General features: G+C 38.9%; 1 protein-coding gene across 4 annotated transcripts in view; it reads left to right on the forward strand.

Annotated features, from left to right (window-relative positions):
* The first annotated feature begins 4,530 nt into the window (after positions 1-4,530).
* Positions 4,531-27,894, forward strand: part of NOL10 (nucleolar protein 10) — a 54,461-nt gene continuing 31,097 nt past the window's right edge. Inside the window, exons 1-13 of one of the 4 annotated variants that reach the window (XM_075049137.1) lie at positions 4,537-4,651; positions 5,130-5,175; positions 5,951-6,049; positions 6,856-6,933; positions 8,759-8,796; positions 12,620-12,756; positions 13,499-13,564; positions 15,015-15,075; positions 15,593-15,678; positions 16,025-16,103; positions 17,322-17,471; positions 19,780-19,846; positions 26,048-26,100. In XM_075049137.1, the coding sequence (XP_074905238.1) occupies positions 4,586-4,651; positions 5,130-5,175; positions 5,951-6,049; positions 6,856-6,933; positions 8,759-8,796; positions 12,620-12,756; positions 13,499-13,564; positions 15,015-15,075; positions 15,593-15,678; positions 16,025-16,103; positions 17,322-17,471; positions 19,780-19,846; positions 26,048-26,100 (1,026 nt within the window). In that variant the 5' untranslated portion in view covers positions 4,537-4,585. Of the gene's footprint in view, positions 4,652-5,129; positions 5,176-5,950; positions 6,050-6,855; positions 6,934-8,758; positions 8,797-12,619; positions 12,757-13,498; positions 13,565-15,014; positions 15,076-15,592; positions 15,679-16,024; positions 16,104-17,321; positions 17,472-19,779; positions 19,847-26,047; positions 26,101-27,894 lie in introns of all 4 variants that reach the window. The other 3 variants (XM_075049138.1, XM_075049140.1, XM_075049139.1) reach the window with 3 other exon arrangements.

The following is a 27,894-nucleotide window of genomic DNA, read 5'->3' on the forward strand; positions in this document are numbered from 1 at the left end:
GGATGCTCTTGGTTTTCCACATGATCTGTCCTAAACTGCAAGGGTTTGAGATGCTGGGGCCAGGCAGGTCTGCTCATGCACAGAAGCAGAGCTCTTGATGCTTCAGAGAACCTCAAATGAAGACCCCTAATGGGTTTAAGTATCTCCAGCACTAGGTAGAAACAGCTGATGGAAGACATCCTGAATCATAGCCTTGGACTTGGACTGTTCCATTTAAATCATGCTTTAGGTAGCTAACATGCAGCTCAAGGTCTTAGACTCTAAATTTATAGGCTCTTTAGATTAACCAAGGATTCACCTTCCTTTGCTTCACTTGAACATTTTTAGTGATATATAAAAAAGCAATACATGTGTGGAGGAAGAGAGTCTCTACTGAAAGCTCTCCAGAAAAAGGCACTGAGAAGATTTGTAGCTGAAATAACCACTCTATGGGGTTTTTTTTTGTTTGCTTTTTTTTTGATTTATTCTTTTTCCTTTCTAGGCTAATTAAACATTCAGCGCTCATAACTGCAATTATTCTAGTTCTTTTCAATCATGGTGTCCTCTAGGGCATGACAAAGGACTTTCCAGAAGTTATGCAAAAAACCTAACCTACTGATGTGTGTGATGGCATTCAAAGAGATAGTGATTATTGGCTAATCTTCCATTTTTTTGTTTCTTTAGACTATGTGTTTTAATAATGAAAACACAATCAGCTGATATTTGAGTATGTACATCATGTATTTCTACCCACAGGCCAGTAGTCTGAAAGGTATAGTAAACCTCACCTAGATAAGGCAGGTTTTTTCCCATCTCAAACCAAGTACAGTGTTCACTGGACCCTTGCTGCAGTCTCAAGCCATGGAAATGTTTTGCATGATTGATTTTAGAAATGTTATGTTCTCATAGGCTTCTTAAATTTAGAATTGTGTCAGTTGACACTAGTGTTAACAGACAAGAAATGTTACTTGCTGCAGTGGCGCTAGCTGTTGGGGATGCTTCTGTACACATGGACATTATATTGAATAAGGTAAAATCCAAGCTGAAGGGTTGTCAGATTATTTCTAGATTCTACAATATATGTTATTTCCTTCCTAACTGTTTTTATTGAAGCAATGTAATTTTTCTTATTTTTTCATATAGAATCATTTGCTTTGGTTACTATTATTAAAGTGGAAAGTATTTTGCTACTTAATTGATTGTTTTAATAGAAAAATATCAAGGAAACATGATGTTAATGCCTAAGCGATGTCCTATTGAATGTTTTCTATTATCACATTTTCTGGTTTTACTGTGACTTTTTCACCTTTTTTCCCCCACTATACGTTTTTTTTAGGCTGGATGAAGCAGCAGTGAAGGTGGAGGAAGGAAGGAGCATGCAGCACCACATGCCATGGGATATGGAGAGTCTGCTGCACACTCTGGTGGTAACACAGCTATGACAGCTCTTGTTTCCCCTGCCATTTCCCTGGCTGGTCCTGCATGTAGTGCCATGTGATCTCAAAGCTCTCTAATTCCCTCATGATCATGATGTGTCTTTCTGCTCCCTTTGATCCATCAATGCAATGAACCTTTCCATGATTTTGCCTCTCTCTATGAGTACTTCTTCAGATGTCACACTAAGGAGCAAAACTCTGCCTCCAAACAGTCATTAAGAGTACTGAAATATCCTACCTGAAGTATCTCCCAAGGCAAATTTCTCTAACAGATAACCAAAATTAATTACCTAGACAATTATGACATTGATAATAATGGGAAAGCTTATGTTTTAAGCTTGCAAAACAGGAACCACAGAGCTGTAGTTCTCTATAAAACAATTTATACATCTATTACAGGGATTACCTGTTTAGACTTCTAGTAATGTGGTGGTGGGAGGTTCCCTCTGCTTAGAAAGGATCTTTTAAATCCTATTTCCTAGTCCTGTGTGTTTTATTATTACTGTAGCAATGTATTAAAAATTATTGTCTAAAATATTTCGATGGAGGAACTCTTAAATAACTTGATAATGGATAATAAAATATTATTTAAATGAAAACATTTTTCTGTGTTCTTTTAGAGATTAGTGTGCAAACTACTTCTTTATCATAATTCCTTATCTGTGTATCTATTTCTTAATTATGTTAAAGAATATTGGTTATGCACTCTCTCTGTACTGTGAAGTGCAGCAGAACCTTCCTGATGAACTGCTTTTATACACTGAATGTGAAATGCTGTTTCAATGTGAATGTACCTGACAACTCATACCTAACATAATGAAATGTATGTCCGTACTGAAGGGGCACTGTCTCGTTGTCATTAAAATCAGTAAAGGTAACATTTGGTTTGCTTATCACCACGTTGTTTCACTGCACCACCATGTCTGTCACCAGGTAACGCACACAGCAAATTCTGACACTAGAAAAAGAAAAAGCAAGCAAAATGATTTGCTCTTGGTTAAAAGCATCCTATATCACACCTGTTTGCAGTCAGTACACCTACCTGCTCATCTATATTCATTTGAATGGAAAATCTAAGAGTATATCATTACTACACACAACAAAGATTCATTATATACAAGAAGCAAAATGCTTTGTCAAAGCTTCTCCTGCATCATTCAGATCCTGACTTTTTTAACTGTTACAAGTGTAACAGGCAGATTTGGCTACTTTTAAGTTATCTGGATTGAAATGTTAATAGTCCAAATTCTAGCTGATCTTTTCCCCTTTGATTTTCTAAGAAGTCTTAAATGTATGACTGGCCAGGCTCAGATTTATCAACTTTATCTGAAAACCAAATTTGACTGAAAAGAACAAAAAATTAATTTCAAGCAACTTGAAATAAAACACTGTTTCCTGCTGTGCAGGCAGAACCTCTGGGTTCTACTGCACTATGCGTTCTTTGTTTGAACTGTGGTCAGTTAACTGCTTCTAGACAATGGACAAGAGGGTCAGGAATCCTTGGGCAGTCTCACCTGAAGAAAGTCACATAATTCTCCAGTCTGTAAGAATCTCCAGTGTTTTACACCTCTAGGAATTCTTTGTAGGTTCAGTCCTCCTGACCCTGCCTAATGCCTTTTGAGGTGCCGTGGAACATCCTGTTGGGCTTCAGCTGCGCTGCCAGAGATGACACTGGTCTTCTGTGCATCTTATGTCACACCAACCAACCCCCTGTGGATTTCTGGGATTCCTTAGGGCATCCCAAATAGCAGAAGACCTCTATGTGTGGGCAAGTGAATTCAACTTTAAATGTCTATTAATAGCTAGTGGTGGTCTAAGTAATTGGACAGTGGAACCTAGAAATGGTTGAGCTCACCCTGAAGAAGTCACCTAGTGGCTACCGTGCTATATTGCTCCTCAGGCTTCATTAACTGCATTTGCCAGGGATGAGATCCAGCTGCCGGAGCTTCTAGTGCCACTTGAGATGTCTTTGCACACCCAGCTTGGCCTCCAGCTCATGCCGCAGAAGGGCATGGGTTTTCCATAGGTCTTGCATCAGCCCCATCTAGGTGTCCTGGATACCGTGCAGCATCTCAAATGCCACTAGACAGCCTCCATTTAAGCAAGCAAAGCGTTAGGTCTCTGAAATGGGAGCTTAGACATCTAGCACCCACCCAGGCACCTATATTTAGGTGTGTTGATCTCCCATGAATCTCAGCTATAATGCCCTCTAATACAAACTAGAATAGAGTCCTTTCTAGTCACAATATTGCTATCATCATTGTTGAGATGCATCGTCCAGGGAATACCATATGTTAGACTTGTTTGAAACAGCTTCAGTTTGCATCTTGTACTGGAGTTATGTATTGTTGTGATTAAAAATTTAGTTGTGATTTTCATTGTTTCTTGAAGATGTACATGGATTGGATATACATTTTTTCAGTCCTTGTTGTTGCTCTTGTAAGTTAGAATAGGAATGGTCAGAACTTTGTGTGTCCGTTCTTTTTTAAATGGTGGTGCTACAATGCAATACAAATGGGTCTTTTTACATTTGCTGGCAAGGTGCTAATCAACCAAATCCCGGATTCGTTGTTTTCCACAGATAATGGAGACGGTTTGCCGCAGGGCAAGAAAATCAACCCCCTCCACCAGGCCTGCCAAAGCAACTCCTGCCTTTGTGATTTAACCGTAGAACGGCACCACGGCCTGCCTCACGGCCGGTGGTCTCTGGGTGTTACCAGACGGGGCTCACCTGCCAAGGAGGAGAGCCGCAGGCCTGTCGCCTGCCGCCTCCACGGACTTCGACGCCCGGCAGCGTCTTGCCCAGTGGCTTTTTGAACATGAGAAACAGCCGCCCGGGGAAACTGGGGGCAGCCGAGTTGTTTGGCTACACGCACTGGCGCCGGCAAAGCTCGCTTTCCCAGGGACCGGCTTCTTCCCGATGAGACTGAGGGAGGGAGGAAGGAAGGGGCCAGAGCCGCCATCACCCGGGCTGCCCCTTGCTGGCTGCCCGCTGCTCCTTGCCCCTTACCCGGCTGCCCCCTGCCCCGCCGACGAGCGCGGGCGGCCGGCCCCGCTCCGGCCCACCGGCAGGCCCCCGCCGCCGTCAGCGGGTGGAAGCAGCCGCGGGCCGGAAGCAATCGGCCTTCCGCTTCCGCTCCGCCCGGGAAGAGGCGGGCAGGGCCGCGGCCATGCAGGTCTCCAGCCTCAACGAGGTGAAGATCTACAGCCTCAGCGCCGGCAGGAGCCTCCCGGAGGTGAGGGAGTGGCGGGGCGAGGGCCGCCGAGCCGAGCTGGGCCGGGCTGAGCCGAGCCGGCGGGTCCTGCAGCAGCAGCAGCAGCAGCAGCAGAAGCTGGCTTTGAGGGCGGGCTGTGCGGCCTGGGCCGGAGCTCCGGGCCGGGCCCGAGCCGCTGGCTGAGCTGTCCCTCCGTCACATGTGCTTGTGTGGAGGGTGGGGGTCGTTAACTACAACCAGCTCTAAGGAGTTTTTAAGCTCAAACTGCGGCTTGAACGCGTGCATCTCTAACTGTAGGTGTGTCATTTTGCAGGCCCTTAAAAAACGTGACTTTGTAACTTTTCTTGGTGTGGAGTGGCTAAACTTCGCAGTGGAAATTTTAAAATAGTCGAGAAAAAAAAGTTAGCGGCATAAATGTCTTATTCTTCCAAACTTCAGGCAATTCTCTAGTTTCTTTATGAATAATGAGCTCAAGACTGATTTATGCATTTCCTTTCAGTGGCTCTCAGACAGGAAGAAAAGAGCTTTACAGAAGAAAGATGTGGGTGAGTTTTCCCATTACAGGGCACTTGCTGATAGTCGGCTACACGTATACAACGTGCAGGTCCAGAGGGAGACACTTTACTAACTGATATGAGGAAGTTATGCATAGCTCGCATTTTAAAAACTACAAAGTCAAAGCTAGAAATAGTCAAAGGCTAGTTCAACAGCCTCTGTAGCTTTATATGAACAGAATATTACCAATATTGTTTTCAATTTCAGACATTAAATATTGGGGTTGTAGATTGTACAGAAATGTGATGGATGGACTCCATCTATAGCTTATGATAAAGTCCAACTATAAACTCCTCTATGGTATTATGCTAATCTTAGAGTGCAGGAACACCACTGTTTTAGCCTAAACTTGTTATACAAAATAAAAATGGCTATTTACATACCATAGGAAGTGTTGTATAAGAAACTCAACCAACAAAAAAATGCATAGAGTTAACAGGAGGGTGGAATACATTATACAACATGTTAGTTGTGTAAAATATATGAAAAATACTTGATACTACATTATATAATAATTTGTTACTTAGTTACCTCAGAACAGACATTTATTTTTCATGGAGGTAGCCTGCTTCTCAGGGTTAACAGACTGTATTAATCTGCTTGTAATGTGTTAATTATACTCAAGAGGTCTTTATAATTTAAAAGATCTTAAAAGATATTCCCTATATTCAATTAACTCAGCATGCTTCCGTAAGAAACCATTACAGTTTTTTGCACTGATACAATTGCGCTACCTTTACAAAAAAATTTTATTTTTCTTTATAGATATCCGTAGAAGAATTGAACTTATTCAAGACTTTGAAATGCCCACCGTTAGCACAAAGATTAAGGTATCAAGAGATGGACAGTATGTTATGGCAGTTGGTGAGTTAACAAAGTGTCTCTCTGTAGCAGAGGCCAAAAGTGCTAGAAAATCTTGATTGCAGAATGACTTAGTATTTCAGGTAGAATTGATAAGAGTTCATTTTTAAATGCAGCATTGAACAGAGCGTTGGAAACTTAGTCTTAAGATGTGATTGAGTGGCTGTCTTGGTAGGGGTATTGTGAAACACTTCTTTTTGGAATACAGATGTTCTTAGAATCATAGAATGGTTTGGGTTGGAAGAGACATTTGAAGATCATCTAGTCCCAACACCCCTGCCACCGGGGGTTTATAATACAATTAAAAACTGAACTGTTTATAATACAGTTAAAAACTAAGTTCCTAATTAACTTTATTCTGTGTATATAAATTTGCTTTAAATAACTTCTGAACTTCATTGTTTGAGTATTGTTTTAAAGGATGGAGGATTATGCTATGTTTTGTAACTGTCAAAGCAGGATCCAAACATGAATACTTTAGTAGGTGTTAATAGTTTAAGGAGACTTGGTCTTTCAGACTTACTGGAAGGTATTATTAAATTCTATATGATGTATCTGGTCATCAGAAGAACCTACATATAGGTAGGGTGCTTTCAGGTGCCAGAGACAAAAAACAGGCTGTAAGGTTATGTTACTAAGAGGCGTGTTTTTCCAGTCACAGAGACTTTGGTAAGATCAGAATACTTACAGTTGAAATGCAGTAAAGCCTATATATGTAAGACATTATATTTTAAACAAACAAAAAAAAAAAGCTTTAATGGTATTTTTTTTGTTTAATTTTTTTATTAAAGATCAAATTATTCTTTCAGGAACTTACAAGCCAAGGGTCCGCTGTTTTGATACCTATCAGTTATCCCAGAAATTTGAAAGATGCTTAGATTCTGAAGGTTAGTATAAGCTATGGCTGTTAGTGCAAGACACCTTTCACATACAATTCAGGTTGGACTTGAGTAGAAATTTCCTTGCCTGTGCTGAGGGGACAGAATGTACTTTGGGGGAGCACAAGAATCTAGAGTAAAACGTCGCCTAGTCTTTATCTCTGTATTTTTCCTTTTTCCTCCTCCTTCAAAGTTCATTTCTCTCTTGGAGTGGTGTGAGGAATGTAAGATTTACCTTGAGCCAGTAGGTGTGGGGCTCAGAGAGTAAATGTGGCTAAAGTCTGCACTCTGTTTGGGGAATGTGACGCGGGTACGATGGCTGCGTAGTGGCCTTATCTCCTTTCTTTCCCCTTCTGTGAAGCAGTAAGGTAGGAGAATGCACTGTGGTTGTGCTATCATTACTGAAATGAGTTCTCACTGGAGCCCAAGCTCAGTAGGTGAGTTACAGGGTAAAGAGAATTCCCTGAGAGTGGGATGGTTTGGTTTTTTGTTTGTTTTCTTGGGAACAAGGTACTTAGGGATAGATGGTAGCATGGCCAAAGCCCTAATCACAGCTTGTTTGCTACTAATTTGGAGGGAGAACTGCTATGGTGAGGAAAGCAAGGAGACATCTAGACAACGGGAAAGGGAGAATCTGCTGGCAGTTAGACTAGGGGAGGAGGTCAGAGCTGCTGTGGCTCTTGAGTTTTAGGGTGCATAGATTTGGTGAATGGTGTGGTGGAATTTTTTTTGTTTGGTTTGTTTTTTTGTTAGAAGTCTGATGGCTGAGAACTGGAATACAGAGCTGACCGAAGCAATGAGGGGATGAGCATAGAGTGGCAGAAGTCCTAAATCATTACAGAAGAATGAAACTGGTCTAGCTGTGATGTGTGTGAAAGTGATGTGAAAAATTAAAATTGAGAACTACTGCATTAGGTCAGGAAAAGGGGAGTAGAGCATGGTGGTGTTTCTTTACACTGTGCCTCAGGACTACAAGGGAACTGTGTAGGGTGAAGGGACAGGGCTACAACATAGTAAGAAGGGAGGTGGTAGGGGTAGGGGTTCAGAGAGGCAGGGAGAGGAAGCTATGGCAAGAGTGAGACCTGCTTTAAAAGAGTAGGAGTCATTGTAATAGTAAATGCTTGCTGGTAATTAGAGCTTAAAGTAAAATTTTTTTCAACTGGCATCTTACTAGACTGCAGAAGTATGTTTAATTTGAAATGTAGCATAGAGTCACTTCAGGTAACTTTAAATGAGCTACCTCATTTAAATGGAACGATTTAGCTGAAGCAGCTACTCCCTAATGTTCCCAACCCAACTCATTTAAAACTAGGCAAAGTTCAATATGTTGCAGTGCTCAGCACAGATAGTAGCTTTCAAATTTGTGATTTTTCTTTTTTTTTTTTTTGAGCCTTAAAACTTCTTCTGTGGAAGTGCTGACCCCTTAGAAGGATCACATGTCTGAACTCATGTCATTTTTTATCATCCTTGATGGATTACCAAAGGTCCATGGACCACACACTCACTGAAAACCATTTGATTAGACCTTCCCCGAGCCAATAAATACATGGTTGAGCATTGTGCTGAGGAACATGTCAAGTACACAAGAATGATAAAAAGATTACAAGATGCTTCATATGTTTCTAAAGTTTTAGAAAGCTACTTACTATTTTGCAAATAAAGTTATATAATTAAAGATTTTATCACAATGCCTGCATTATGCATTGACACCTGTGGGGAATACTTACATGACTAAAGGTTAGCATGAGTGTAAACGTTTTCAGGATTTATGCCAAAGTTTGCAAATAAGTTTGCTTACTTAGTTGACTTAAAATTCTCTTGCTCTCTCCTCTAGTGGTTACGTTTGAGATTTTATCAGATGATTACTCAAAGGTATGTTTAATGTTTTCAATGTATAAATGAAAAAATTGTTTAATATGTATATTAAAATGCATTTTCATATATAGTAAAGGCAGTCAATCAACACACCTTTTGGAACAGAAAAGTTTTTTTTAAAAAAAGCAAACAGGATAAACATTTTTTGTAGCTTCAAAATGTTGTTTGTTTTCTTTGCCTCTTTTTATTATAATTTGCCTTACCACTTTTAAAGTCTTTTGTCTGTAGTAGAGAAAAAGTTCAAATAGTTATCTGTCCTACAAACAAAATAATGTGAAAACCAGAATTAGTTATTCTTTCTAGAATGACATTTAGTCATAATCCCTTGTCACAAGTAATACACAGATACACCATTTTTGACAGGTGGGATAGCTATAGGTAAGTTAATAGCCTGATTTTTCGGTGATGTTGTAGCCATGATGATTAAAGCATATGAATGATGCCAAAATTGTGGAGAGAAGTAACTTTTTTTTTTTCCTTTTCTTTTTTTATGAAGTGCCGTACCTGGAGGAAACAGTTGAGTTCTTGGGACCATCAACCCTTTTTCAGGCCCAGTACCATTAGCACTTCTAATTCTGTTTCACACCTGGCTGTTTTCTTCAGCAGTTGGTGTGATAAAAGGATGTTACCTCTTTCTGTAAACTTTGCTGATTCATGAAAGTGTTATGTTCCAAATTAAATATGAAATTTAAGCATACAATTTTGCTAATTTCATTAGGACAAGCTTTTTAAATTATTTTTTTTTTTAATTTTTTTTGTTAAGTGGTTATTTTAATACTTTTTTTCTGAGAAGAGACCTTAGCATTTCTGGTACATGTTGGTTTTAATAAATATTTCTATTTGATCAGGGATGTTATCATCTAGCCTTCTAGCTTTAGTCTTTTCAAAATTTATCCCCTCTGAGATTTCCAAGAATGTGCATGAATTCAAGTAGCAGAAGAGGGTGACTGATACAGTATAGTAGCCTCCCACTTGTCTGTCTGTGGGAGAATGTTTCTGGTTGTACAGACCAAACAGTTATTTGGGAGGCTGAGGAACACACTGTGTTTTCAAATATGTTTCTGACTGCTTATGAACACTAAGGTTTGTGTGTGTTTTCCAGCTGAAATTGGTACTATACTTCAGACTGAAGCCCTACTTTCACAACTTAATACAACGTTGTTTTCAATTTTATTTTCCTAAAACTTAACAAATCATTAGAAAGCAAACTAATTGCAGGTAGCTGTCATAATGTTTTGAACATGTTAGAGGGAACAATATTTGAGAAATTACACTTGAAATGCTTAGAATCATAAAAATACTGATTGGAAGGGGGCCTTCAGATGTCATTTAATGCTTGAACAGGACAGTCAAAAACTGCAAGCATGGCAGTTTCACAAATTCACTGAATAAATTGCTGCAATGCTGCACTACCTCATCGTAAAGAATTTTTCCTTCCTGTCCAACCTGCCCAGGAAAATCTGAAATTTTCACTGTTGCTACTGCAAAGAGTTTGACTCTTCAGTTGCTGGCTGCTATTAGGTTGTTCTGCAGGGTGCTCTTTGCCTGACTAAACAAGCTAAGATTCTTCCAACTGTTCTTTGTATGTTTTATGTTCTGCCCATTGTCTGTCTTGGTAGCCCTCTTGATGCTCTCAACATCCCTCTTGATCTGGGTGGCCCAACATTAGACACACTGCCTCATGCTTTAGTAGTGCAGGGAAAATAGCTTCTCCCCAGTCTGCTCCCACTATGCTCAGAAGGTTGCCTTTTGAGGCTTATTTGCATTTTCACAGTGAGAGCATGCTGTTGGCTTTCATTCATATTGGTATCCATAAGGCCAGTTACACTTCTGTGCTTTCCTAAGTTTTAGACTTAAAAGTTCTAGACTTGGACTAAGTTTCAGACTTAGGAGAGAGCAATACCTCTTTTTCCACAGCCCTTTGCAAAAAGACACGTATTTCTGCTCAGTATTTTTACCACGCATTGGTGACTATACTTTTGCTACCCTGAGGTTGTAGTTTTCTGAGAGTGACCAAAATTAATTTAGTATGAAGGAAAGACAAACATGATTTACAGTGAGTTGTATCCACTGCTAATGAAAGAGGATACAAATATCTTCAAGTCCTGTATTGTAGAAATTTATCTTAAACCAGAAAATTATTAGAGGTAAGGCAGTTATTAGCAGAATATTTGATTGTTTTTGGCAACCTTCAAAAAGTTTCTAAAGTCTTTTTGGAGGTAGAGTGGGTGAGAAGAAAATTCGCTTTTCTCATTGAAACCAAACAGCATCTTTTCCTGGTAACAGGTTTTTGATGGCTTACTGGTAGTGAACTAAGAGAATGTGATATTGATATTTTTAAATTAACTATGGTTTAATTTTGTGTTCTCACAGTTCATGTAGTTTATGCATGAAGATGCAGACATTTTTTGTGTTGCAATGATGATAGAGAAAAGATTTGATCTGGGCATTGCTTCAAACAGATTAATAAAGAGCTTTGCTTGTTGTAAACCTCCAGTTAAAAGCATAAAGGCGTTAGGTACACAAGGGATTGATTGGGATGTATATGAAAAAAATCATTCTATACCATCAACTGTGCAGCTGCATCTGTAATCTTGTATGAAATCGTAGTTACGCTTCTGAAAGATGATACTCTACTTGGTCTTAGATGGAGATGGGTGAGTCCATGAATAAAAGTTGAAACACTAGGGTTTCTCATATCAGAAAAAGCATAAGTAAGGGGGGACTTAATGATAAATAGGCATAAAGTACTAGCCTAGGTCAGTGCTTTATCCGTGTCTCGTAAGGGAAGAATACACAGATATATAAATAAAGATGACAGATTCAGAATAATTTTTGTACCTCACCTTTCCTGAGCTTTGCATCCTTATTTGCATTGCTAACAATGTAGTCCAGAAGTAGGAAATTTAAAATCTTCCTTATCTACTACTTTTAGAAGATGCATGGACTATACATACTCCAAACTAAACTAGCACTTTTCTAATCTAAGCTAAATAGGGATGAGGCTCAGAGTCAATAGTTAGCCTGTGATTATCCATATCATTTAATTGTTTGCATGTATTGTGGCATAAATTTGGGCCAGGCCAACTGTTCCTCCATCTGACAGTGCCTGGGCATGGTCTGAGGTACAGCATCAGTGTAATGGATGGTGTGGATGATACTGTCTCTGTTTGGAGTGCGAAGAATTCCTTCATGTGGATATGAGTTGTGCCATGTTAACTTGCCATCAGGACTATAGGGGCAGGTTCTGGCCTATTTTGTTTACGAGTCTAGCCTTCTAGTAATGCCTCCCTGTGGGCTCTTCCAGGACTGAGATGTTTGTCTAAGTTTCAGAAAGGAACAATGTGCTTATTCAATTGACAAACAACAAAAAAATGCACAAAGGTCATTGGTGTCATTTATTGGGATGCTGCCGTACACCAGGATGCGTAGTTCACTTGCTTAGTACTATGAACATATTGGTGTCTGTGCGACATTGTACCTGGAAGAAATGATTAACTCTGGTGTCTGAAAGAAGTACAGGTGTTAATTTTGGTGCAGCACAACACTGAGATGACTATACTGCTTCTGTTTGCAGAGTCACTTTCAGGGTGTTACATACACTCTTGTGAATATTAATTTAATGTTTATTAATAAAGCTCTTTGCTGTGGCTAGTGAGAATGATGCACTAGTTGATTCTGTCATTTTAATGGAAATTATTTAAATGCATTGTGATAGATCTGTGTGAGCTTGAAAAAAATAGCTGGAGTTTGTGCTGTGAGACAAGTTGAGGAGATTGTCGTCTTCTGTATGTTTCAGTGCTTTCTGTTTTATTTTCAGATTGTCTTCTTGCAGTGTGACAGGTTTGTGGAGTTTCATTCGCAACATGGCCATTACTACAGAACAAGAATACCAAAATTTGGTAGAGATTTCTCTTATCACTATCCATCGTGTGACCTGTATTTTGTAGGAGCAAGGTACTGATTAAGTGGGTTATTTTGTTTCACTTTTGTTAGCAATGTTTTCCAAGAATAAAATGAACATTAAAATACCAGAAAAGTTAAAAATTGGAAGTGGCAGCAATTCTTTCCAAATTAATAATAGAGACTGTTTGTGAAGAGTGGAAAATGTAGGAAGACTAAGATTGATTCAGTTTTCTGTACTGTTTAAAGACTTTTTTACTTTGATTCTTAAACCAGGTACCTGATGTATTTGCAAATTTCTTATAAAAATTGCAATTCAATGTACTGTTTTAAAAAGTGATTGGCATCTAAGTAAGGAAAATTAAATAACTTTTTCTATCCTGGTTGATGTTTTGTTGCTGTTAAAGTATGAGTCAAATCACATAAAATAATTAATTGAGTTTGTGAGAAGACGTAGTAAAAATAAAATTAGGTCTTTAGGGTTTCAAACAAAATAAGTAGCAATTCAAGATGTAACATAAATCATAGGAAATTAAAAGATCTTAAGAAAGGAATTAATGCATCTTTTCCTTGGAAAAAGAATAATTGGTAGGATATTGCAATGTAATAAATATCTCTGGTGAACACGCACATTTTTCTCTGTATTTTTAACACTGAAGGATAGATTTGTCTTATGTTTTAGATTGTGAACTCTGAAAATTGTGTATGTGGTCAAATTAGGCAGTCAGCAAGAATTTTTATAACTCCTTCTAACTTACAACAGTATTTTCAGTAATTTTGGCTTTTTCCTTTGTAGTTCTGAAGTATACAGGCTAAATTTGGAACAAGGAAGGTTTCTGAACTCCCTGCAAACTGATGCTTCGTAAGTTATCTGCAATGCGTGACGTTTATCTGTCTTCTTTCCACCAGGTGGAAGCAAACTACTAGCATGCTCACCGTCAGTATTGTGTCTGAATACTGCCCAAACACATTGTAGAGTTGAAAAGGAACATATGCCGACTCTGAGACTCACTTTATTTTATGTTCTGTAATTCTTTGTTCTAGTTTTTACGTTTTAATTGAGTTTCTTTTGTGTATATTTTAAAATTGCTTAATATAGACTTGTAATAAGTATTATATAACTTGATCTTAACAGCATTTCATTAAAACTTTGCCATTATTGCTCAATTTAGCCATCATATAGAGATACACCCACAGGCTATGTACTTTCCCAGACATGTCTTTGTCCTTCTGCTCCTGGAGTAGCCCAAAGAGAATTTTTCTATCTCCAGCATGTGTCTGATTCTTTTGAAAACACTATCAGAGCAGGAGCTAGGCTTCTTTTCTGTGGGGAGAAGCAGATGAGAAGAGACTTGACTAGATAAAGTGGCTAGTTGGTGGGCAACCGCTGGTGCTCAGTGGGTAGGATAGCTTAATGGTTGAAGCAGTATTTGGGAAGGCACAATACAGAAACTGAGCAGCAGGAAAAAAAGGGGGAAAATCCTGCAGTGGGAGAGCTAAGGGTGTAGTGTAAAATCTGAATTAGAGAGATGACACTTGAAGTTGTGAGAAGGATGTGAGGTGGGGGAGTTGGATGAGTTACAGAATTAGAGGTGGAGGGCTTTGAATAGAAGAAGTTGGATAGCGCCAGGATGAGTGGTGTAAGGAGAAATATTTGTACTTTGGAAGAATTGTTGGAGAAATACAGGGCTCTTGGGTGCCCTGTTGAGAAATAGGATACTTGGGTGAGAGAAAGGAAGACAGGCCATTCATCAGAATATGTTGGTGATGTAAGCTTCAGAACATAAGTAATCAGGAAGACCTTTTGACATAATTGAGTTGTTTAAGAACGTAGTGGAGCCGAGTGGTGTGGCAAGGCTTGGTGGTAGGTGGTGGGTATGGGCAGAGAAATGCAGAATCATTCAGGGTGGAGAGAACCTCAGAGCCCACCCTCCTGCTCAAGGCATGGTCACACTGAATTCAGATGAATTTTCCCAGGGGGTCTTGAAAACTCTGAGGATGGGAATTCCACAGCCTCTATGGGCAACCCGTTCCAGTGCTTAATTATCCACATAGTGTAAAAATATCCTTACATCCAGCTGGAACCTTACCTGTTCAAAGTAATCAGCGCTGTCTCTGATGGCTCCAAATTCTTGGTAAGCTCCTCTTAATATATGTATGGGAAGCTGCTATTACATGGCTATCCATCCCTCCCCTCCAGCTTTTGCTTTTCCAGGCTGAGCAATAGTGTACATGATTACAGAAATCTTTTTAGTTGTTCATGTGTTTAAATTATTATGACGTCATTAAACTTGCTCCTTTTTCTATTTTAGAGAGAGTAATGTCTGTGACATAAATCCTGTACACTTCTTGTTTGCTATGGGGACAGCTGAGGTAAATGTTTACATTCCTTTTATAAGAAGGGCAGTAGTGCTTGTTTCTTTTTTATATTAGTTTGCATGAGGCTAAGAAGAAATCATGACAGGAACCTAATGAATTAATTTGATCTCATTTGCTATGTTAAGTATAGATCTGTTAAACAAGATGACTTCTTAGAGCATAGTGCAGGTATTTCTGAGCTACCTTGGTTTCTGAAATGCTTGAGATTTTGCAGATGGAAGAGAAAATAATGTTATCTTGCTTTACAGTATAGCCATCTGTAGAAATTAGCTAGCATGTGTACCGTATTAATCTTCGGAAATTTAGTGTAATGATTTTGATTCAGATCATATTTTTAAAGAATATAAATGAAACGTGTGGAGCTTGTATGGCATTATTAGAACAACTCATGTCAACCTAGGAAATTTGATTAATTATTCATAGATTAAATAATTCATAATTTTATTTAAACATTTTCGGAATACCAGACATCTGTTGCATAAGCTTGAAACCTATTTTTTAAACTGTTTAGGGTAAAGTGGAATGCTGGGATCCTAGAACTAGAAATCGAGTTGGGCTCTTGGACTGTGCTTTAAGCAGTGTGACAGCAGACACAGAGTGAGTAAAGGCTACCTTTTTTTAAGTGTGTTCTGGGTTTTTTTAGAAATAAATCCCACTTAGCATTAAAATGACCTGCCCGTGGTCTTCTCTTCTCATTGCTAGTGTGAATAAGGGGTTTTCTTAGTCACACTGGAGTCTCTTAGTTATTGATCTCAGTAGTAGTGACTAATTTTCTATACAACCACAAGTTTTGAATGTAAACAATGCAGCTTTTTGAAGTAGTATTTCTGAGCGATATCTGTAAATTAATTTACATTAATTATCTTAGCTATTTTTAACATTTAAAAAGTTATTTGCAGCCTTTATTGGAAGAATGTCTAACTATGAGCATTGTGCTTTGCAGGATAGATGGTCTACCATCCATTTCAGCACTGAAATTTGATGGAGCTTTGAATATGGCTGTTGGAACATCTACTGGGCAGGTAGACTTAACTTCATCTACAACAGTTCTTAGGAGATCCTCTTCTTGCAGTTGCCAGTCCAAGTCTATCATACCTTGAGTGCACTTGTTGTAATGTAAATAGATATTAATGCAAGTATTTAGAAGAGCATAAATTACATATAGAGAGTAGTAATAGTCATTCTTAAACTGCAGATTAATTTTGTCAAATGATCGTCTCTTCAGAATACTGTAGGGACCACTTAAAATCTTCACAACCTACATACTGTATGTATAACTTCAAATTCTACAGTTTTCTTAGGACCTAAGAGTCAAGTATGCAAGGAAGTTGCTGCTTTTTGAGACTGTATCAGTACCTTCTCAATGCAACATATATGCTCTTCGCTTATCTTGATGGGGCTAAAGAAGCAGAAGTGATTGTCTTTCAGCTATTGTTTTTACTGTCTTATCTTTCTATAAAGGATCATTTTGATTCATTTATTCATTATAGCCATCATATTTTTAAAGTGGAGTATGGGGATTTTATTCTGCCTTCAGTCTTTTCATGGGTTTAGAAAACTGTAGCTTGCTCAAGAGCAGATACGTATGTAAGAGTTGTATTTGTGATAATGTTAGTATACATGCCAGGCAAGTTTTATTGGAGATTATATTTTTTATGCACAAACTGATAATGTTTTTTTCCCCAAAATTATTAGTACTCACACTTTGCGTGTGAAAGGTTTAAGGTCTTTCTCGAGTTCCGTAGAAAACTTTGGAGATAAAAATGTAGGTTTCTATACTCTCTAATTTCCTTAACAAAAAATTACATTCTGTGGTGTTTCACTGAGTGAAAGTCATACTCACTGAATGTGGAAGGTAGTCTGAAAATTTAAATCTTGTAAGAACAGCACAAGAATCTGAAAGTGAAATATTAGTTATTAAGAAATACTAAGAGCCTTGAAAACCATTCGTTTTTTCAATAGAAATTAAAAAAGACTGTAGAAAGATGGTGAGCTCTTAAATTTGTTCTTATTTTTTCTAGACTGAAGCATGCTGAGGTTAAAATATATTGCCAGAATAAACTGGGCTCACTTAATAAGCTGTTTTCAGAATTTAAAATTATTTATTTTACATAAATCCTGTCCATGTATTTAAGTAAAAAAATCTCAAGTTTAGTTAAATCCTTAGTGAAGATACGGTGTGCATGACTTCCTCTTTATCTTGCAATATTGTAAGTTTAATCTGTCTCTTATTCTTAAAGGTTTTGTTATATGATCTCCGGTCTAGTAATCCATTAATAGTCAAAGATCACCACTATGGCCTGCCTATTAAGTCAATTCAGTTTCAGCGTCAGTTGGATTTAATTATCTCTGCAGATTCTCGAATCATAAAAATGTGGAACAAAGATACAGTAAGTGTTTTTATGTTGCTGCACTCAGATTTTTTAAAATTTTTACTTTCTTTTTGTTTTTTCATGCAGCTTGAATAATAAAGCTGAAATTCAGTGTAGGGAAGTTGGGTTTTTAATGTGTCCTAATTTACATAGCATTTTGTCCTGTCTGACTAAATAAACCAACATCTGGGAAGTTATTCAACAGCCTGTCAGGTATAAAGATATAGTCTTAGGTATTTTTTAGCTGTTCGTACATGTCTGCCTAAGATGCTTCTTTCAGTAGAAGGATTTAAACATAAAAAGTAGTATCTTAGCTATTGCCCTGGTTTCTGTATTTCTCACAGTGAGCTTGAACACATCCAGTTACAATTTTTCATCAGAGAAAACATGGTCTTTCGAATTCACTGCTTAAAGAAGGGCTAACTTCAGAGGTAGATCAGTTAGTTTATGACCTATTTAAGTCAGGTGCTGCTTATTTTCACAGAAACCTATTTGAGTATTGAAGCAGATACTATGCCTAGATTGAAATAACAATGTGCATTATGCTGTATTAATGGATTATGTTGCAGCAGGCAACGTCTTTATCCCTGCCTCTTGCAACTCTAACTGAAATTGAAATTAATTTTCATAACACTTTCATTATATTATGCTGTTCTTTTTCTTACCTTTCCATCAATGAAGCTTGCACAAAATATGTCACCCCACAGTTTCATAGTAATACTACTGTAACTTGATTCAGTTTGAGGGACTATCTTTAGTCATTGTATTCCTTCTAAAAAACATGCTTCATCTATGCTTTTCTAGCTTTATAGTGAAACATATCAAGAGCAGTTGTAGTAGTTTAGAGGCACTCTTTTCTGACTATTCACGCAGTCATTTCTCTATTGTTGTGCTTCTTCATGAACTTTCAACAGCCTCTTATTTTTTCTGTGATTGCAAGCGTTTTTTTGTAAGCTCCTCTGCAGTTATTTTTTTATTGTTTAAAAGAGCAAATACATTATTGGTTATTATTTAAAACATCTGCAGTGGCCTCTCTCCATTTTTCCTAGGTATGTGTATTTCCCTCATTGAGAATGAAACACTGTAGGTTTGTCAGGTGGCCTCTACAGTGGGAAAAGGGAGGGTTTCTTACTGCTGGAAGGCAAGGATAGCTTTGGACTCTTTCCTAGAGTATGTTCCAGCTGGCTCCACCTCTCCCAGATGTTGGTTCCTGACTATCTCTGGCAGGGAACCAACTGCAGAGGCAGACTGTGGGGTGGAGAGCATATGGCTTTGATACCAGAATAGCCCCATGCTGAGACGTGCCTTGGGGTGGGGAGCATGAGGCTTTTGTCTGCTAAGACCGGGGTGGGGGAGGATTCTTATTAATCATTGGGGAGAGACCAGAGGTGGGTGGGGTAACAGCATGTAACTGGGAGGGAAAGGAAGGGCCCAGAAAGGTAGGTGGGATTGCTGCAGGGAAAGAAAAAAGAGGAATAGGATCAAAATTTGCTGTGTTCCTGTCCCTCATTTAGAACTGTGTAGGCATGTACTCTCATGCTTCAGATTCTGTGGCCCAGTTCTTAGAGACTCTTCCTTTACTGGCTGTATTGTGTGTTGGCTTGTAAGAGCACCTGTATTTTGTCTGGGTTTTTCAGACTCTGTTCCAATTCTAATTTTTTTGAATGTTGTTTCCTTCTTTTACCTCTTTCTTAAATAACCTTTATAACTTCAATTCTGATCTAAGCTAGATACCACTGGATGCTTTTACTACTTTTATTTTATATTTAGACCTCTTTAATACTGAGTTTATAAATTATAAATAAAGTGCTGAGCTATATTTTATTTCATGTAGACGTGAGCAGGGTAGCCGAGCCAAGCTCCAGAATCAAATTCCACTCCCGATCCATCATTTCAGCTAATGATATTTACCAAAATAAAGTGCTTTAAAACTACCATGAAGTTGAACAAAATGAGGGTTACACTGAGAATGTGCCAGGAAGTTAGGGACCTCACCCCTGCCTTTTGCAAGAAATAAAGTAAATCTGACACACGTATTTTCAACACAGAAGTGTGAGCTGAGAAGTTAGAGATGCTGCTGTACGTTGTTGTGTCTTCAGTAACCAGTAAGCTACATTCCTTGTAAGAGATCAGAGACAAAATACAATATTGAGTTCCTTGTGTTACGTTCAGATACTTCAGTAACATTTTATTGCTCTGCAAAATCTGTTCCATCTTTATTCCATCATATTTCTTAGCTTCTGTAATGGCTATCCATAATCTTTAGATTTACTAAATTTAATTATATTTGGAGTTCTTTGTAATGTTTTTCTTCCTACAATTTCAGGGGAAGATATTTACTTCAATGGAGCCAGAATATGATATCAATGATGTCTGCCTGTATCCAAATTCAGGTACGTTAAATATATTAATGTCTTGCTAAGTTCAAAAGGGAGAGCTCATGTTAACCCAAGCTGTGGTCTTTTTTCTATTTAGGTGATACAGTTGGGTCTACTTTCCTCCTTATGACAGAGCTAGGAAAAAATGGTTACTTGTTAGTCAGTGTCATTGTTTCCTCTGCATCTGCATTGAATTGGAGCCTCTTTGCAGTTAGAAGCTGCTGTGCTGTCAGTTGAGTGATTGACCTCTTTTGCTCTTTCAGATATCTGAGGTGTTTTATAGCAATAGGAATTTTGTCCTTTTGTCTCTTGGCTAAGTCCCAGATGAGTTAGAGCTTGCTTTCTAGAGCTAGGAAAAATCTCTTTACAGCAAGTTTACAAATTTTTACAAGTGTTTACAACTATTTGTGCCCTCCCTTAGATTGAATACTTTGGTTTTAAGTGTAGATTCCCAAGTGCACAGATTTGCATGCTTTTTGTGACTCTTGAAATTTGTTGTGTCTCATAATGTTAAGTTTAGAGGTCAAAACTGAGGGTCACTTTTAACCAGTTTTCAGATCCTACCTTATCAGTAAAAATATTTTACAAAATGGTAGTTGTATGTGCACATGTGCTTTGATTGTACCTCAGATTGCAACTGACCTTAATTTTCCCTGCTTGATCCGAGTTACTTGGTTCTTAACTACTATGTGATACCTGCTTCCTTTTTAGAAAGCAGTACTGAACAAGATGAAATAAAAACTAGGGCCACTAGCACAGCACAGGGCAAAATTCTTGATCCCCAGAATGCCTATGTTGCAAACTCTTCTATTATCTTAATTTTAGAGAGAGGTAGCAGTGAAGATAGAGCGACTTGGACTTTGGTTCATACTAGCAGCTCAAATTCAAGATTGTAGATAAGTGAATTTGAGATTTCTAACGAGTTAAAACTTGTCTTTTCTGCCAGCTTCAGTTAAGAATGTATCTTTTTTTGTTGTTTGTTTTGGTTTTTTGTTTTGTGTAAGATGACCACTTAAATACTGATCCCGGCTGAGATGCTGGGCATTTTTGACCTTATGCAGCAGCAAAACTGTAATGGTCTGCAGGACCTTTCTGATGAAAATATTAACTTATTTCCATGCTGCTCAGGTTTAGCCCCCCTCTGAAGCAGAATGGTGTTTTACTACTTAGGAATTGGGCTAGGTTTTTCTGAGCCCTCAAAAATACATAGATACCATTTTTATTTGTGTTCCATATATTTGTGTCTCCCAGATTAAAGTGCCAGAAATAACATAAGCAAAGAATCAAAGCCTGCCAAAACAGGGACTTTATGGCATGGTGCTGAGGGTACATCTCGTGTGCTGGTTGTGTGTATGACTTCATTTGGGTGTATTTGAGAATAAATGTGTGGTAACAGTGTGGACTGTGCAACATGGAGGCAGATAAACCTGATCTTCTCTCATCTGTGGTAGCTACAGAGAGAGGTAATTGGAGTGAATTATCATTAGCATTTTGTCCAGGTTTTACGTTTGATGAGTTTATTGATGTGATCCAAAAGAGAACCCAGGAGTGAATTAACATCCATGCAGCATTGATAATGAAGGGCTCGTGACAGGGAGTGAAACAGAAGTTAGTTACTTGACTATGTAGAATCTTAGCATAATTCAGGTTGGAAGGGACCTCTGGCGGTCATATATTCTCCTGCTCAAAGCAGGGCCAAACTTGAAGTTAGACCCAACTTTGAAGTCTGATCATGTTGCTGAGGTCATAACCAGTCAAGTTTGAGTATCTACAAGGATGGACATTACTCAACTATGGACGCTCTATAGCCTCTATGGTAGATAGACATGCCTCAAGTGCTTTTGCAGAAACTATTTTCATAATACTCTGCAGGAAGAATCTTGTAGTGCAAAGAATTGAATGCACATATCTCCCTAATGTTGCTTATTGGACATTACTTTTTCATGTGTCTGTGCTATAGATCAGTCATCTAGATTGTGCGTTCCAGTCCTGTCCCATGTCTCCTCCTTAAGTCAGTTCTGCTTTTCTTATTGTTCTTTCTTTGACCATGTCTCTAGGGGGACAGGCTGATGTCTTTTGGTAAGAACTGTTGTTGGATGAAAACTAGGTTGTATTTTATAATCATATGGAGACAGAGGGGAAAAACTAGCACATGTTGCAGTGGAAATTAAGATATTTAAGATAAGAGGTGGTGCATTGCACGTTTGTCATAAATACTCTTGCTCCAGAATTGAAGATGCCTAGCACCACCTCATGCTTATTCAGAATTTAGAGAATAATAATGATTGAACTCCTGAAAATGAGGAAATACTTTCAGTAATATGAGCTTGCAGTTGTGGAAAGCTGGAAATATAATATCATTTAAGTACCAGTATGGCTATAGCTCAGTGCTCTCATTGGTGCCCCAGCATTCTGAGCACCACTGAATGTTTGCGAAGCCAGCATGGCACAGAAAACCCAGGACATCTTTGCCTAGTTTGTGTTTTAACAGTTCATGTGAAACTGCTGCTCGGAAAGCCCCTACCCTAATCTCACCCTTATGAAATAGTTTTCACACTGCTTTGTCACAATTAAAAAAAAAAAAAAATTAAAGAAATTAAAAAGTGAAACTACATTGTAATATAAAACATTCTGAAATATTTCTGAAATAGTGACTACATCAGTGGACAAGGGAAGAGCTATGAATGTCATCTGTCTGGACTTCTGTAAGGCCTTTGACACGGTCGCCCACAACATCCTTCTATCTAAATTGGAGAGAGATGGATTTGATGGGTGGACTGTTCGGTGGATGAGGATTTGGTTGGATGGTCATATCCAAAGGGTAGTGGTCAATGACTCAATGTCCAGATGGAGATCAGTGACAAGTGGTGTCCCTCAGGGATCCATATTGGGACCAGTACCATTCAATATCTTCATCAATGACATGGACAGTGGGATCAAGTGCACCCTCAGCAGGTTTGCAGATGACACCAAGCTGAGTGGTGTGGTTGACACACCTGAGGGATGGGATGTCATCCAGAGGGACCTGGACAAGCCCAAGAACTGGGCCCATGTGAACCTCGTGAGGTTCAACAAGGCCAAGTGCAAGGTCCTGCACATGGGTTGGGGCAACCTCCGGTATCAATACAGACTGGGGGATGAAGGGATTGAGAGCAGTCCTTGGAAGTACTGGTGGATGAGCCAGCTGGACATGACCTGGCAATGTGCGCTCGCAGCCCAGAAAGCCAACCGTATCCTGGGCTGCATCAAAAGCAGCATGGCCAGCAGGTCGAGGGAGGGGATTCTGCCCCTCTGCTCCGCTCTGGTGAGACCCCACCTGCAGTCCTGCGTTCAGCTCTGGGGTCCTCAGCACAGGAAGGACAGGGACGTGTTGGAGTGGGTCCAGAGGAGGGCCACAAAAATGATCAGAGGGATGGAACACCTCTGAAGACAGGCTGAGAGAGTTGGGGTTGTTCAGCCTGGAGAAGAGAAGGCTCCAGGGAGGCCTTATAGCAGCCTTCTAGTATATAAAGGGGGCTTGTAAGAATGATGGAGAGGGACTTTTTATCAAGGTCTGTAGCAATAGGACAAGAGGCATAGGTTTTAAACTGGAAGAGGGTAGATTTAAATTAGATATAGGGAAGCAATTCTTTAAAATGAGGGTGGTGAGGCACTGGAACAGGCTGTCCAGAGAGGCTGTGGATGCCCCATCCCTGGAAACATTCAAGGTCAGGTTGGACGGGGCTCTGAGCAACCTGATCTAGTTGAAGATGTCCCTGCTCACTGCAGGGGGATTGGACTAGATGACCGTTAAAGGTCCCTTCCAACCCAAACTGTTCTCTGATTCTAAGATTTATGGTAAACTGTGGATCAGTATAATGTGAAAATTTGTTTTTCAGTAGTTTTGTAGGAGTTTTGTTGTAGCTGTTGTTTTTTGTTTTTAAATTAAATTATTCTACCAACCAGCTTCAGTATTATTACCTTTCATGGGAAGCAAATCCTTGTGTAGCTTTGACCAAACTACTTGATGACAAACTTTAGTGGATGTCTTAAACTACTTATGAATCTCTTTTCTGTGATCACACATGCACAGCGTGGGGTTAGGGGGAAAAAGGTTTACCACTTGCTGAGTAGCCATGACTCAGCTTCAGTTAAGTCATAGAATATAAATGAAACGTAACAGCATCTTCAGTGTGTAGAAATCTGTGCCTCAATTGTTTCAATTACTGTAAGAAATTTTTTAAGTTACAAATTTGCATTTTTTAAAACTGCTTCTCCCATTTACTACCACTTCATACTCGTGTTTTCATTCCTTTAAATTGATGATACTGTATTGCAAATCACTTTCCAAAGATGGTCTTAGTAAAATCTCTTCTCTGAAAAAGAGTTCTCATTTATTTCCCTTTTAAAGTGATCAAACTAGGCTGCTGTGTGGTTTGTTAGGGTGTGGTCCCTCTTCCTATAAAAACTGGTTAAAACTAACAAGCTGAAACAATGAAAATGTGTGGAATAAACTTCTCCTTTCACAGAGTTGTTCCTTTTTTTATTCTTTTATTTTCCTTGTATTGTACACCCATGTACTGTTCCGAAGTCTGTTTTTCCCTCCTTTAATTGTTGGTGGAAGACTCTCAAAGAGGAGGTTTTCCCTTTACTGTCATCTTTGAAGCACCTGCAGAATTAATTTCTGTCCTTTATCTCTAGTGATTCATATTCAGTCAATGGAGAAATACTTTGTCTCTTGAAATAGTAGTGAGCATGCTGGTATGTTAAGGGAGCATGTAATCTATATACTATAGTATATTGTGTGTGTATATATGTATATAGTATAAATTCTTGATTTTTCCCTAAATTGCTTGGAAACCTTTCAGGGTATGGCTTGTAGCCTCAGTTTGCTGACTAAGCTTTCACAAATTTCTTGCTTTGCCAGGAAAGCAAGCCCCCTTTTTTTCTGACATTTTAAGTCCAGCTGCATTGTGCATTTTTAATAAAAGGATTAGGTAGGAAGGATTACTCCACCCATGTTAATTGCGTTCCTCTAGTTGGGTGTAAATTATATTTCCACCCTCTGGGTGTGTAGTAATTGACCCAATTATTCATAGTTTCAGTGGCATATGTTACAGTACTTTTAGATCAGAATGTTATCTAACTTGATTGCTCTTTTCTTCTCCATATTCCATCTCTTGCATTACGTAGTGATCAGCTACGCTGGAGAGACAAAATTGAGATAAACGTAAAAGCATGTGCCAAATGTCCTTCTTACTTTCTTATGTAGAAGGAAATTGAGAGGAGTATTCATTTTGAACTTAACATGAAGTCTTCTGGTGGTTGGAGATTTTCCATGGGTTTTAATATTTCTACAGTAGTTTTTTATAATCAGAGTATTTACAACCATTATTCATGGTGTTTCTTAGGTGCATTCATAGATATTTCAAATTTTACATTTGCCCTGGTTGGCAAGTATCACTAAGATTACTGCGTTTGAAGCCACAATATCCTGTCTCTCGTTTTGTGTTGAGAAGCTACTGTTGTGTTGATTTCCCAAGATGAAATATGAAGAAAGGTGTAAACCATGTTATGAATTATGACTTTGTTTAGAATATAGGTGTGTGTTTAAAAACAAAAACCCAGTCCCCCTTGTATTAATAATACAAGTTTATGCCCAAGGTAGGTTTTAAGTGCAATGCTAACTGGATTTGTTGTAAACAGTATTATGGGATGAACTATTTAAATTTGTCATGAAAATTGGCAGCTCACAGTTGTCAGGACTTAGGCTTGCTTGGACAGTTAAGATAAAGAACAAAAGGGGATAAATATGTAGGAAACAAAGCTTCATTAATTGTGCTGCTATCAGACCTTTCTTTCCTTGGCATTTGATGCAACAATTTATTATGGGTCCCAATTAGCTGTTCCATTGCAGGCCAAGAATATGTACTGTATGAGCGACATACAGGTAATGTGATTTCACCCCTCCTCCTCTAACCCATGAAGAGTTTTTTCCTTACAAATACTCAGGTTGCCATGCTAATGGTCTTTGGTGGTTTGTTTGGTTTTTGTTTTTTTTTTGGGTGCCAGCAAATTTTCCATTTTTTCTGTTTCTTTTCCTGGAAAGATATTTTAAGTCCTATGTACAAATCTACTTCATATGAATTAACTGCCTCAAGTATATACTTTTTTTTTTTTTAAAGTAGTGTTATCTTCTTGTGACCAATATTTTTAAATGTGGAAATCTCTTTTTAGGAATGCTAATGACTGCCAATGAAGCCCCTAAAATGAATATCTATTATATACCAGTAAGTAATACACATTGTTGCTGATATTGCTCTTTTAAAACTCAGTTGTTTGGTGCCATTCAAGTATTCATGTTGGAAAATTACTTCTGCAAATTCATGTCTACGTTCTCTGACTTCTCACGATAAAGGAAATTCAAGCTAACCATAATTAATTAATGTAACACATTGAATTACTGAAAAAACAGCAAGTAATTTGCCTTTTGCTACCAGTTCCAAAACTGGCTGGTGGCAGTAGGAAATTCAAGTGGAGCTTTGCCAGAAAAAGTAGTTTTTTGATAGCTGATCAGAAACGAATTCTTCAATAGGGACTATATAGCTTACTTTCAAGATAATAATTTTGCTTTGTTGTGAAATAGTTCATTACTGTCTTTAAAATGTGATATGTAGTGACAGAGTCATGACAGTAAATATTCTGTTCTGGCAAAGAAATGTTGTTGTGTGGCTTCAAGTATGGCTCTTGGCTGTAGCTTCTGCTCAGTGCCCTACTTGAATTGCAGCTTTTCACTTGAGAAGCTCTTCGCTTGAAGGGCTTAACTGTAGCTTGGCTCTGTGTTATATCTCTGCAGGTTGGTTTTAGGGAGACTTAACAGCAAGCCTTCTGGTGTTAGGGTGTGGTACAGAAAGGTACACATGCATTTCACTCTTGTTTTTGATTCTACAGTGCATTCACTAGGGGGTTTTTGGCCTGGTAGGAGATAAGTAGTAGGATATATATGCGAATGTTACGTGCAGAATAGCTGACCAGACTCTAAAAATATGTACAGTTCTTCTTAAGTCATTTCATTCACATTCTGGACAAACTATAAGAGTTGTTAATTTTGAACTATTTTTTTAACTGTTTTTTAAATCAGCCAAGAAGTCTTCATTTAAATCATAAATTTTAAATTAATTGTAAGTTAATTTTCTTCAGTTTATTTCTGGGTCGTTGTCATCCGCCTGCCCCCCTCCCCGCCCCTGTATGATCTTGATTACGTTTAAGGCATTACAGTGACCACACCAATCTGTGTGGTGCGGTTGACACGCTGGAGGGAAGGGATGCCATCCAGAGGGACCTTGACAGGCTTGAGAGGTGGGCCTGTGCAAACTTCATGAAGTTCAACAAGACCAAGTGCAAGGTCCTGCACATGGGTTGGGGCAATCCCAAGCACAAATACAGGCTGGGCAATGAGTGGATTGAGCAGCCCTGCAGACAAGGATGTGGGTGCATTAGTGGATAAAAAAGTGAGTATGAGCCAGCAGTTGCACTCGCAGCCCAGAAAGCCAGTCGCATCCTGGGCTGCATCAGAAGTGTGGTCAGCAGGTTGAAGTAGGTGATTCTGCCCCTCTGCTCTGTTCTCATGAGACCCCACCTGGAGTATTGTGTTCAGGTCTGGGGCCCCCAGCATAAGGACATGGACCTGTTGGAGCAAGCCCAGAGGGGGGACACAAAAATGATCAGAGGGATGGAGCACCTCTCCTATGAAGACAGGATGAGAGAATTGGGGTTGTTCAGCCTGGAGAAGAGAAGGCTCCAGGGACACCTTACTGCAGCCTTCCAGTACCTAAAGGGGGCCTACAAGAAAGCTGGAGAGGGACTTTTTACAAGAGCATGTAGTGATAGGACAAGGGGTAATGGCTTTAAACTGAGAGAAGGTAGGTTTAGATTAGATGTAAGGAAGAAGTTCTTTACTGTGAGGGTGGTGAGGCGCTGGAACAGGTTGCACAGAGAGTCTGTGGATGCCCCATCCCTAGAAGTGTTCAAGGCCAGGTTGGATGGGGCTTTGAGCAACCTGGTCTAGTGGAAGGGGTCCCTGC

The sequence above is a fragment of the Buteo buteo genome, chromosome 17 (assembly GCF_964188355.1).
Source record: "Buteo buteo chromosome 17, bButBut1.hap1.1, whole genome shotgun sequence".
In the NCBI taxonomy this organism is placed as follows: Eukaryota; Metazoa; Chordata; class Aves; order Accipitriformes; family Accipitridae; genus Buteo; species Buteo buteo.